The 12,639-nt window shown below is 43.9% G+C and overlaps 1 protein-coding gene across 4 annotated transcripts in view; it reads left to right on the forward strand.

Annotated features, from left to right (window-relative positions):
* Nucleotides 1–12,639, forward strand: part of RAPGEF1 (Rap guanine nucleotide exchange factor 1) — a 187,878-nt gene that overhangs the window by 114,039 nt on the left and 61,200 nt on the right. For all 4 annotated transcript variants that reach the window (XM_078149982.1, XM_020973494.2, XM_078149981.1 and 1 more), the window contains one exon: nucleotides 1,503–2,009. In XM_078149982.1, the coding sequence (XP_078006108.1) occupies nucleotides 1,503–2,009 (507 nt within the window). The remainder of the gene's footprint in view (nucleotides 1–1,502; nucleotides 2,010–12,639) is intronic.

Below are 12,639 nucleotides of genomic sequence, written 5' to 3' on the forward strand. Positions count from 1 at the left end.
ATGAACAAGAATGTAGGAAGCACCTACCTTGTGCTGCTCAAGGAACAAAACATGGCTCCTGTTCTGGAGGAGTTTGTGATCTAGTACAGGAGATAAGATAGATCTGCTTCCACTTAGAATGTGACAAGTGCGTCATATTCTAAGCACAGTTCTACTCTGAGATCAGCAGCCTCTTTAGAAAGAAGTGGTTCCTAAAGTGGATGACATTTGACCTTGGCCTTGAAGGAAGAGTAGGATCTCCTGAAACAAGAAGGGGATAAGGAAGTGGTGTTGTCCAGGTACAGAACAGGAAATCTTGGGTTTTTTGGGGAATAGGGAAAGCAGGATGGCATAAGCTGTACTTTGCCTTTTTCCCCTCTGCATTAAATTATTCTTGTTGAAGTCTGTGAATATGCCTGCAGGATCTTCCTAATGGTCAGGCTTTATCATCTGCTAATATAAGTGCATCATGTGTTTTACTTCTAAAACTGTAGCCCATTTTCAAATCCAACCCATTTCTTTTAAAATCTGCTTTTCTAAGGAAGCAATAAAATACCATTAGGCTTCAGGCAGCCCTGAAAAGCCTGCTGAGCTATTTCAGCAGGAGCTGCAAAAAAGTTGGAAAACTATTACAGACACTCTTTGCATTTTGAATGGATGAAATGCCACTGGATCAGAGTGTCATGTGTTGCAGCTCGGTTAAACCAGGCACTTTGAAGGAGCATGAGTCCTGGAGTGTGGTTGCCCCTTTGGCACTTTCCATAGTCAGTACTGGTTTGCATGCCAGTGGTGCTCACTGATTGTGTAACGAAGGGGTATCTGAAAGTAGCAGCAGAGGCATTATTTCTTGGAGGTGCTTCTTTTACAGCTGTCTAATTAAAACATTTTTGTGAATTTTTTAAAGGGGCCTTTTAAAGTTGCTGCATGAACCCCTAGGCTGTGGTGTCTCTCGTCTCCAAAGTCCAGGGCTTAGTCATATCAGCGTCCATAAAGTGTTCCTGTACTCTTTGAACCTCAGTTTCCTTATCTGTAAAATTATGAGAATTAGGCTAGATCAATGGTGTCAAATTCAAATAAAAATAGATCCCTACAGGCCATATGTTGACTTAGAAGACCATAAATTAATATTATCTATTCTTTATTGTATTTTTATTTATTTTGTTAGATATTTCCCAGTTACATACCTCTGGACTAAATGACCTCTAAGGTGCCTTCTGTGGATCTGTAATGCTGTAATGTGAAGAGAGTATATAAATGTGAGATATTGCTATATTTTCTTAGCAAGGCATACCCCCTCCAAAACTTTTTTTTAGGGACTACAAAAAGCTGCTACAAGGATGGGAGCAAATTTTTTTTTCTCTTTTTCATCCTTTTTCATACAAGGACTTTGTGTCTCAAGAAATTGTGAAAAAAGAGCAGGATAGTGAGAAGAGTGGTAAGGGGAATTGGAGGTTGGGAGGACAAAGATTCTGATTTGCCTCCTGGATAACAGGTACATTTGTTTTCCTTGTCATTACATGTAGATCACTATGACCCTGATTATGAATTTCTGCAGCAAGACCTTTCTGCCACTGACCAGATACCTCAGCAAGTAGCATGTAACCTTAGCCCATTGCCAGAATCTGTTGGTGAATCTGGCTCTCCTTTCCATGGACATCCTTTCCAGCTGCCACCAGGCAACTCCCCACAGCTAGAGCTTGGCAACCCCCTGCCTACGGTGCATTCTTCGGACATGCCTCCTGCCCTGCCTGAGAAGAAGCGGAGGAGTGCAGCCTCTCAGACCACGGACAGCTCCAGCTGTAGAATCTCCTATGAGAGGCATCCTTCCCAATATGACAACATCACAGAGGATGATCTCCAGAATCCAGCCTCCCTCCAGCCAATATCTTTCACACCATTCGCTGCTGTTCTCCCCTTCCAGCAAGGGGGCTCTTCAGCCCCTGTTGAGTTTGTGTCTGATTTTGCTGCTCCCGAGTCAACAGGTGACCCTGAGAAACCACCTCCACTACCTGAGAAGAAGAACAAACACAGTAAGCCTTTGATGAGAGAATGTTTGTGAAAGTACTTTGTAAACTCACAAATGTAAGGTGTTAGCATCGTTTTTTCTTTCTCCCTTCCCCTCATTCTTTCTCTATTTCCTGCTTGATCCATGGGGGTGACCAGTGAGTTCGCAGGAGGCTAAGGTACTGCCTATGCCTTTGTCAGGAGGGCCTTTATTGCTCCATGGGCATTAATCTATGTTGAGGAAAACTCAACACCATTGAAGGAGAATTTATGGAAGAGCAGCATGTTCTATTATACAAAAAACACATAGGACCTGAAGCCCGAAGACCTGGGTTTGAAGCTAGATTTCAGTTCTCACCAAATGGAGGACTCTTAAGATCCCCAGGCTTTGTTTTTTTTTTCATCTGTCAAATGAGGGGATTGGATGAAATGATTGCTAAGTCCCTTCCAGCTCTGAGTCTGTGAGGTAGGAGATCTGGCTTTGAGTCCTGGCTATGCCCCCTACGATCATGGGCGAGTCACTGCACTTTCTATAAAATGGAGGTAACACTACACATTTCCTAGAGTATTTACAAAGAAAGCTCTTTGTGATCTATAAAGCACCATTTGAATGTGAGCCTTTATCATATTAATTTATGATTAGGTATTAGAAAAGAATACTGATTTTGTTCATTTTGTTCCAAATGTGGCCTCCCTGGGAGGGAGTGACTAGTAAAGAAAATATTTAAGTCCAAAAGTGTGAGAGTGAGTGAGTGTGTGTGTGTGTGTGTGTGTGTGTGTGTGGTAACTTTAATTGCAAAGATTCATAGGCCAGTTATTCTGTGTTTATTACAAACCTGTAACAAAGCTTGGTGGGAGAGCAGGTTTTTTGTGTGAAAAATGCATAGTTGACTTCTTAACAAAGGAACAAAGACCTCTTTTGCATGAGAATAGTTCAAGTTGCAGAATCATTCAACAAATTCAGGCACATTTTCTTGGTTAATCTGAAAAGAAGTCATACAAGTGCCTCCACCAGGAAGTCTCCTGCTCCTTTGAGAATGGGATCCAGGGTGTGATGGTGGGGCTTAGGAGGGTTTAGAAGGGACCTTAGGGACCATCATATCTGCTGAGACTGAAAGGAGTTAAGTGACTTGCCCAGGACCACACAGCCAGAATTCAGACTCAGATTTTTCTGACTCCACCTTCCATACCTCATGCACTCTGTCACCTGACTGCCTCTTCTAGTTCTGTGTGTCGTATTGTCATGGAGTCAGGGATAGAGTTGAAAGGGCCTTCAGAAGCCATCTTCGTCCACCCCCACCAACTTCCATTTCACAAACGAGGAGACAAACGGAGGCCCGTAGAGGGGAAGTGGTTTGTTCAGGGTAACGCTGGTAATAAGTAGCAGAGCCGGGATTCAAACCTGGGTGCAGATGGCCATACGGGGGCTTTTTCTACCCTGCCTCCCATACATCCTCAGTCTCTAAGAACCGTGTAACTAAGGTGTGACCAAAGGCCATAAGGAAGATCTACCATCATGGACCATTCCTCACCTGTATCTAGCATGATTTGCAGTTTTAAAATTTTAGATGAATCCTTGAACTTGAGGTTGGAAGGGTCCTTCATGATCATCTCCATTTTCAGCATCACACACAGTCAAGACGAGAACCTAGGCCTCTTCGCTCCCAGTGTTCTTCACAGCAGACCCTGTCACCTGTGAGATGATGCTGTTGAAACTCTTTGTAAAGAGATGTGCATTTTGAATGATCTTTCCACTACAAGTTACAGATTCATTCTCATCTATCTACCTGATTTCCACATACACCACAAACCCAGCCCAAAGCAGCTGTTGATGCACTGGGTAGGGTGCCAGGCCTGGGGTCTGGAAAACCAGACTTCAAATCTGGCCTCTCAGGCCTGGGCAAGTCATGGATCTCTGTTTCCCTTCGTTTCCTCAACTCTAAAATGAGGATAGGAACAGCACCTACCCCTCAGAGTTGTTGTGAGGATCAAATGAGATAATATTTATAAAGTGCTTTGCACAGTGCCTGTCTTGCATAATAGACACTAAGTAAATGCTGTTCCCTTCACCTTCCCTTCCTCCCTCCCTTATTTACAGGTGTTGGGGGGAAGAGCATTGTACAGGCTGTAACTATAGAACAGTGGAGAGAGTGAACTGTCTTAGGCACAGATTAATCAGTCAATCAATAAGCATTTATTAAGTACTTTATCTGTACTAGGTGCTGAAGATACAAAGATAAAATTGAAACCCTCAGTGAATGTGTATTCTGTGAGGGGAGATAACATGTACACATATAGCACTAGGTGGCCTCTTGGGCCCTTCCAACTCTGGCTCTTTGATGCTGTGTGTATATACAAAACAAATACAGGAGAATTTGCTTGATCAGACATAGAAGGTGGCCTTTGAGCTAAGCTTTAAAAGATTGAACGCATAACCTAAGTTCCATCAGGATAGTTTGCTAAATCTGTGAGTGAGCCAACTTGCATCCACATAGAGAGGGAGATGATGGGACCCAGCCCTTCCACATTGCCCCAAAGTCATCATCCTATAACGTGGGGCAGAGTGCTTCTGGGTATTTCTGGTTGTCCCAAATAATCATTATCAGTACACGTGAATAATCATGTAGACTTCTCAGCATGTGTGACACTTGATGGAGTTCTGTAGGCTAAGGAGATTGGTAGAACATGGCGGAAGAAAGACATAATCCTTCCCCCTCAGGATGTGATTGCTTATATACAGGTCTCTAGGTCTCTAGATCTCTTTTAACTAGGTCTCTAGAGATGATTTTGAAAATCCTCATCATGAAACCAAGACATCCTCAAGTGTTCATCTTCATTCACAAAGCAAGAATAAGTGTTTCATAGACTATTAAGGCTAGAAAGGACCTTAGTGACTCCCTAGTCCATCCATCTGTCATATACATGAGGAAGCTAATGCCTCTGGAGGAGAAGGAACCTTGCCCAAGTACATGGAGCAAGGCCAAGGTCTCCTTGACTCCCAATTCAGGAGCCATTCCACTCCACCCTTCCACCTTTACCTTTTCAGGTTAGCTCATGGGATCATGGGACTTAGAGACAAAAGGGACTTTATAGATTGATTAGTCCAGTCTTTTATTTTACACATGAGTAAACTGAGACCAGGAGGAGGGAAAGGATTTGCCCAAGGCTACAGAGATACGTGGAAAATCTGAGATTTTAAACTCAAGTCTTCTGATTTTAAATTCGTTACTCTTTTCAACACACCATGTGGCTTCTCCATTAATACCTATGTCCTTTTCAATAGGCATTGTGATGTGGAGGTAGAAGAACCACTTTTACATGAGTTGTTTTCCTTATATAATATATCTATAGCTTGAAGCTTAGACTGTAAGCAAGTGAGTGGCCCCATTCTGTCATGGAAGTGAGGAAGCCCAGGCAGTTGGCCAGTTCTAGTTCTGCAAGCCTGACTTCATTAATATGGATAATCTGAATAAACCACTGCAGTCTTTTTCTAAAATAGCATTCTAAGCTGCCTTTCCCTGTACTATCACAGTGGCCTCTAAAACCTTACATCAATCAGCAAGAATTTATTAAGTGCCTACTATGTGTCAACCATTGTGCTAGGGTCTGAGGATACAAAGACAAAAAAGAAACAGTCCCTGCCCTCAAGGAGCTTACATTCTCTCAGGAGAGCAAATCAGTCCCAAAATGGTGGTCAGTTGACGCCTCCAGTGGTAAAGCTTTTTCTGTTGATTCAGTTATAGAAATAGAATAAGGAGGTCACATTGCCCTATCTGTGTGTTACTGTGAAGATTGACCGAGCATCATCAAGTGTGAAACAGAAAGCTATTTGAGTTGTAGGGACACAGCATGGACATAATGGGCCATCCTCAGACTCAGGAAGAAGTCCTGGGTTCAAGTCCCACTTCTCTCACATAGGGGCCACATATGTGATTTCAGGAAAGCTGCATAACATTGCAGGGCCTGAGGCAACAGCCCTCTGAGGCGCTAAGATACAGACCATGTGCTGATCTGCCTTGGTGGTGGGAGTTGGTGCCCCGCCAGGGCTTTCTTGTATTATTGAAATCACATATCTGGTCCCCACCCTCAAAAAGTGGATTTTGCCTATCACAGTCTTAAGCTAGAATCCTGCAGTGTAATTCTCTACTCCATGCAACTCAATCTAGTTCCCTGGCTATGTAGTAAGTCCCTTCAATGTGCAGGTCCTGTGCTAGGTGTTGGTGATACCAAGCAAAAACAAAATAGGCTGGGCCTTCAAGGAGCTTACATTCTAACAGGATACAACCTATACCCAAGCCAACACCAAGTAGTTATTTAAGAGGTAGCATGATATAGTCGATAGATAGAGTGTTGGACCCCGAGTCAGGAATACATGAGTCCAAATCCCACCTTAGACATTTACTCTTTTTTACTCTGGGGCAAGTCACTCAACCTATCTGAGCCTTAGTTTTCTCATCATAAAATGGGGATAATAATAGCACGAGTCTCAGGTCCGTTGTAAGAAATCAAATGATGTGATGTCTATAAAGTATTTTACAAACATTAAAGCACTATATGAATGAAGCTAATATTATAATTGTAAAGAACATGCAAAGTGATTTCTAAAGGTAGAAATGCTACTAACCTTAACAATTGGGAAAGGCATAGTTTAGGAGGTGATATTGAACTGTGCTTCAGAGGAAGTTTGGGATTCTCCAAGGCAGAAGGGAGGAGAGAGGGCCTTTTATTCATGGAGGACCACTTTTCAGAGGTATGGAATTTGGAAATGGAACCTTAAATACAGGGAACAGTGAGTAGCAGACCAGTTTGACTAGGACAGAGTGTGTGAAGGGGGTTAGTGGTGATATGAGATAAGACCAGAAAGGTAATCCAGAGCATTTTATGTGAGAAGCAGTAAGAAGTCATTGAAGGTTTTTGAGGGTGAGAGAGAGAGAGAGAGAAATCAGATCTGTATTTTAGGAATATCAGTTTAGCAGGTGTGTATGATTGGAGAAGGGAGAGGCTGGAAACAGCATCAGTCTTTGAGCAATACCTGTTTGCCAGCACTACCATTTAGTTTGCAAACATTTACCATAACAAGTGCAGTAATCCAGCTTGAGATGTGAGGTTGCTTGGCAGGACTGACTGAGGACACTCGTCCCCAATCACACATTTCAGCGGGTGATGCTTTTGAATCACATATTGTGCTGCCTGACCGTGGGTAGTGTTGAGAAAGATGTCAACAGCCCCCCATCTGTCTGTTTCATTTCTCTTATCTGCCATGGAATTTCCTTCCAGTGGAAGCAGGCGCCCCCCCCCCCCGCCAGCTTCCTATTCTCTTATCTTCCTCCTGGATCCAACCAACTTCTGCTTAATGGAGTTTCTGAAGCCCATCTTAGCTTCTGTGTGCCATAACTTGTTGGCTGGTTCAGCCAGCAGCAGCCCACCTCTTAGAAAAACAACTTGCCACCCTCATCCTGAATTCTGGTAGTAGTCAGCCCCGCCCCATTTGTACAAGAAACACTTCCGTGCTTCTCACCTCACCTTCCCACTTATAACTTACTCTTCCTGCAAAGGGTGACATGATCACTCTCCTTGCTCTTGTAGCTGTGGTGGAGAATTCTTGCTGCAAGTGAATGATTTCAGGAAATAGACTATCTTTGTAGACTCTCCACCTTCTCTGGCTTCCCTCTCTGTGGCCAGTTTCAGGAATAAAGGTTTTAGTGTTTTCCTTCCCTTCCTCCTGGCTCCTTCTCACACTGCCTCTGAGACCGTTGGTAGTAGCTACCTACACTTTTAAAATGTTCAAGGGAATATGGCGATAGAGATGAAATTGAAAATGTTCTAGATTGAGAGTCAGTGGACCTAGGTTCCCTTCTAGTTCCAAATCTTATGAGCCTAAGAACAAAGATGTTGCCTTCCACAGCTCAGCTTGAGAGGTCTTGCCCATGTCAGTCATCATCTCTATGGAGCAAGCCCCTTCATGTAAGAAACCAGGGCTTTTCCCTTCTCCCTTCATCTGGTTGTTAAAGGCCAGTGATGTAATTTCGCATCTGCTTTTTGAATTGATGCCTCATTAAAAACCACAGCACCAGGGGGAGGGGTCTGCAAAGAGTAATCCCAGGAATGTTTCCATTTTCTCAATCTCCCACTACAAATGGGAGTGTTTAAAGAGTCAGCATGCCCCTTTTTAACTTGTCTCAGTCTGCTCTGCCGTGCTGAATTCCAGGCTCCCGTTCCTTTCCTTTTCTAGCATTCTTCTAGATGTAAAAATGTAGACAGAGATTGCATTGCGGCATAGTTGGAACAGACACATGGTGTTGGCTACAGACACAGGCACGTGGTTTTATTCCTGGCTTGTTAGAACTCATATTGTTGGGCGTTTGCCATCGTGGAAAAGGGAGAGATATCCTTTTGTGAAGAACAGAAACAGAAAGGAAATAAGCATACTCTTTTTTTCTTTACAGGTAGACGTAGAGTCTTTGTTATTCTTTATGTCAGGGACCAGTTTGGGGGCAGGTAGGTGGCTCAGCGGATAGAGCACCAGACCTGGGCTCAGGAAGACTCACCTTCCTGAGTTCAAATCCAGCCTCAGACATTTACTAGTTGTAAGGCAAATCACTTAACTCTGTTTGCCTCAGTTTCCTCATCTGAACTGGAGAAGGAAATGGCAAACCATCCCAGTATTTTTGTCAAAAAACTCCAAATGGGGTCATACAGCATCAGACACAGCTAAAAACAACTGAACAACAAGGACCAGTTACTGTAGGAGTCCATAAAAGGATGAAAATGCGTTCTTTTAAGTTAGGCGCACAGTAATTCTTTTCACCTCTCCCATAAACACTGACTGGGTGTGTCATAACCGTTGCCATCAGTAAGTGTGCACACTGGTTGGGGGATATAACATGTTTTGCCCTTTTCATGCCCTCCTTACACCAAGCCGGTGAGTCGTAGTAGATAAGGTGCTGGGCTTAGCTTTGGAAAGGCCTGCTTCTGACCCTCCCTAGCAATGTGACATGGACAGATTGCTTAACCTCCACGCATCCAGCTTTCTCATCTCAGAAGTAAGGAGGGTAGTTGCTTTTGTTGCTGTTGTTGTTCTTGAGTCACGTCTGACTGTTTGTGACCCTGTTTGGGGTTCTCTTGGCAAAGATACTGGAGTGGTTTGCCATTTCCTTCAGCTCATCGTATAGATGAGGAAACTGAGGCAACAGGGTTAAGTGACTTGCCCAAGGTCACACAGCTAGTAAGCATCTGAGGCTGGATTTGAACTCAGGAAGACAGATCTTCCTGACTCCAGGCCAAGGCCGATGACTTTGCACAGATAGGCCTCACTTAAATCCAGTTCAGCGCAAGTCCAGACATCACCTTCCTGATGTCATTGGCCCTGTTCAGGAACAGAGAATGTCTGTGAGGCTCAAGCGAGATAGCCTATGTAAAGTGGTCTGTGGGGCAGGCACAGTGTGCACACCTGTAGTCCCTGCTGCTGGGAGACTGAGGCCGATGGATTGCTTAAGGTCAGGGGTTCTGAGCTACATTTGGGCAAAAGCAAGCCCCCTGGAGCCGAGGACCACCAAGCTGCCTGAGAAGGGGAGAACCAGCCAAAGTTGGAAAAATGGAGCAAGTTAAGGCTTTTGTGCTGATCTATCTCCAAAAATGGAGGAAAAGAAGTTGGTAAAAATAGTCTGTGAATCTTAAAGCCATACGTGCTTGCCAGGTATCAGAGGCAGTGTGACATAGGAACAGAGGCAGTTTTGGAATCAGGAGGAACTGGGCCTAAGTCTCATCTCTGGCACATATTGGCAGGCTGACCCTAGGCAAGTCCCTTAAACTGCTGAAAGCATCCAGACAACTCTGAACCTCTTGAATTGTAGTTTCCCATCTGTTTTAGCAGAGGGAGTTTCCTCTTTGAAACTAAGGGAAATTAGTTTTTTCCTCCTAAACAAAAGAAAAGCTAGGTATTATTATGACTATCATTATTGTTATCTTCCTCATCATCTTAAAAATTAGCTCATTTTGGATTAAGTTGACATTTGCCTCCAAGATTTCATTCAATAGGTCACATTGACCCCTGAGATGAGAATGGAGCCACTGTCCCAAAACCTGAAGCTGTCCCTTAGTGTGGCGGGACAGAGCCCTGAACTAGGACACTGGAATTCTAATCCTGGTTCTTAGCTGGATGGCCTTAGCCATGCCACTTAATTTCAGGCCACCATTTTCCTTCATTTTTATGACAGAGGTAACGGTTCTCCCCTACCTACTTCACAGGGTTGTCTTGAGGATTAAAAAAGAGATGAAAACTATTCCTTACATTTCAAGAGCACTTGGGGTGAGGGGTGAAATCCAGCACTATTTACACCTAAGCTTTATTATCTTTTGTATAAGCTGTAGAAATCAAGAAACCACAGCTCATCAGAGAACCCAGGCACTTCCTCCCCAGGCAGGCGTTCGAGCACTGGTGTCCTGGAGAGGCTCCAGTTTTCATAATTGCAGTCTGCCAACCCAACCTCCCCCCTTGGCTTCAACTGCCCACTGCAGCTCCCTTCTGCCGAGTTGTCTAAGTGATGCCTGCCAGGGGTGTTGTTGAGCCTTTTGGGAGGGCCCCTCTCATAAGTGTCAAGTCTGCCAGGTTTCTAAAAGATGGTGAAGTATTATGGCTATTCCTAAGTGCTTGGGAGGTGATAGGTTTCTTCTATAGAGAAGTCCCTTTTCATAATGGAAAACCATCATGTTTGGTGAAATGGTGATGGTGATAATGATGATGATGATGGTGGTGATGACTGACACAGAATGCCTTAAGGTTTGCAAAACACCTTGCATACATTGTCTCACTGGATGTGCTATGAATTCCCCTGTTTTTTGGAGGAAACCAGAGATCACCTTAAAGAAGTTGTTCCTTGTCCCATAGCCAGCTAATGCGTGATGGAGGTAAAGTTCAAACCCAGGTCTTTCTGGCTCCACGTTCAGTGCTTTAATCATGGGAGCTAGAAGGGAACCTTAGAGCTCACTGAGTACAGACCACTCCCTTTAAATCCCCAGATTTTACAGCTGAGGAAATTGAGTAGAGCTGAAGTGACTTTACCAGAGTCACATAGCTAGTAAGTGTTCAAAGTGGAATTTGAACTCCTGTCTTCCTGACTTCCCGGTTTAGCATTCTTTCCAGTATGCCATTCCTATATCCTTGTCCAAAGGAGGGTAATTGCTGGTTCTTTAAGATAGCCTAGAGAGGGGGCAGCTAGGTGGCGCAGTGGATAGAGCATGGGCCCTGGAGTCAGGAGGACTTGAGTTCAAATGTGACCTCAGATATTTGACACTTACTAGCTGTGTGACCCTGGGCAAGTCACTTAACCCCATTGCCTAGAAAAAGAGAGAAAGAGAGAGAGAGAGAAATAGTCTGCATAGGTTCTATCCTTCTCAGACCTGATATAGCCAGGGGAAACAAAGCAGTTTCTTTGGAATGAGCCTTAGAGCTTCATCAGGTGGACACTGGCACAGGAGTTGTGCTTTGTGTTGGCAGGAGCCAAGAGGCTGAGCCCATGCAATGAGGACCGTCATCGTCTGCTTATACATCATCGCCCTTTATTGCAGAGCTCTGTGTCCTCCAGCTGCTGAAAAAAAAAAAGTCTATTTGTGTTTGAAAGGAGGCTTTGAAATCAGCCAGAGAATGTTCTGTGGGTACCTGGAGCCACAGGGGCGCTCAGAAGGAAGAAGAAAAGCTCCCACTCTTCCTGACTAACCAGCTTGGAGTTGCTGCCCCTTTCTCATTTCTCTAAGCTCCATTTGGGGCCTGAAAATACAAATTCACGTGTCCTGTTTTCAGACATAAAAAAGATTTCTTGAAGTAGTTCCCTGGAGAGAAAGCCTGTTTGATTCACTTCTGCGTTTTAGCTCCATCTGAGAGGTAGCAGTGTTGTAGGAAGGGGCCTGGTCTTAGAGGCCCCAGAATCTTGGTTCTGGCAGGTCCTAGATATGTGTGAACCTAGTTAGGTGATTTAGCTTATCTGAGCCTCAGTCCCAGTCTCCTCTCCTGTAAAGTAAGTATAATTATATGATGCTAGCAATGCCTTCATCACCAGTTTGTTGTGGCAAAAGTACTTTGGAAACCTGAAAGTACATTAAAATTGTAATAATTATTATTATCATCTGACAGAGGCCCACCACTGAAATGGCCTAAGATTAAACCGCCTTGGCTTTTAAAAAAAAATCTGATTTCTTTCCCATGCATTTCACCACTTGAAATGTCCATACTATAATTTAATTTCTATTGCCTACCCATTCTTGAGCCTCTTAGGATCATAGATAAAGAGCTAGAAGGGGCCTTAAGAGACCATCTAATCCAATGCTGTCCTTTGAAAAGATGAAATTGAGGCCCCAGAAAAGTTAACAGCCTGTGTCTGCGAGTGCTGGCAGGGGTGTAGTAAGTAGTAGAGCTGGGATCGGAACCCTGGTTCTCAGATTCCAAGGCCATCCATCCATTTATCCAAATTCACCATATGGAATGTCTCCCAACATGGCAGCGCCTATCCTGCCTCCTTCAGCCATCTTTTGTGAGGGTCCAAAGATGTCTCCTGTATATGGATCTTAACCAGCCCAGACAGAGCCCAGCAGCTTTTAGCATTCTAATTTGTAGTAGTATTCTGGTTTTTGCTTCAATGTAGATCATTTACATTATAGTAC

This window comes from Phascolarctos cinereus, unplaced genomic scaffold (genome assembly GCF_003287225.1).
Source record: "Phascolarctos cinereus isolate Bilbo 61053 unplaced genomic scaffold, phaCin_HiC Scaffold_2;HRSCAF=192, whole genome shotgun sequence".
In the NCBI taxonomy this organism is placed as follows: Eukaryota; Metazoa; Chordata; class Mammalia; order Diprotodontia; family Phascolarctidae; genus Phascolarctos; species Phascolarctos cinereus.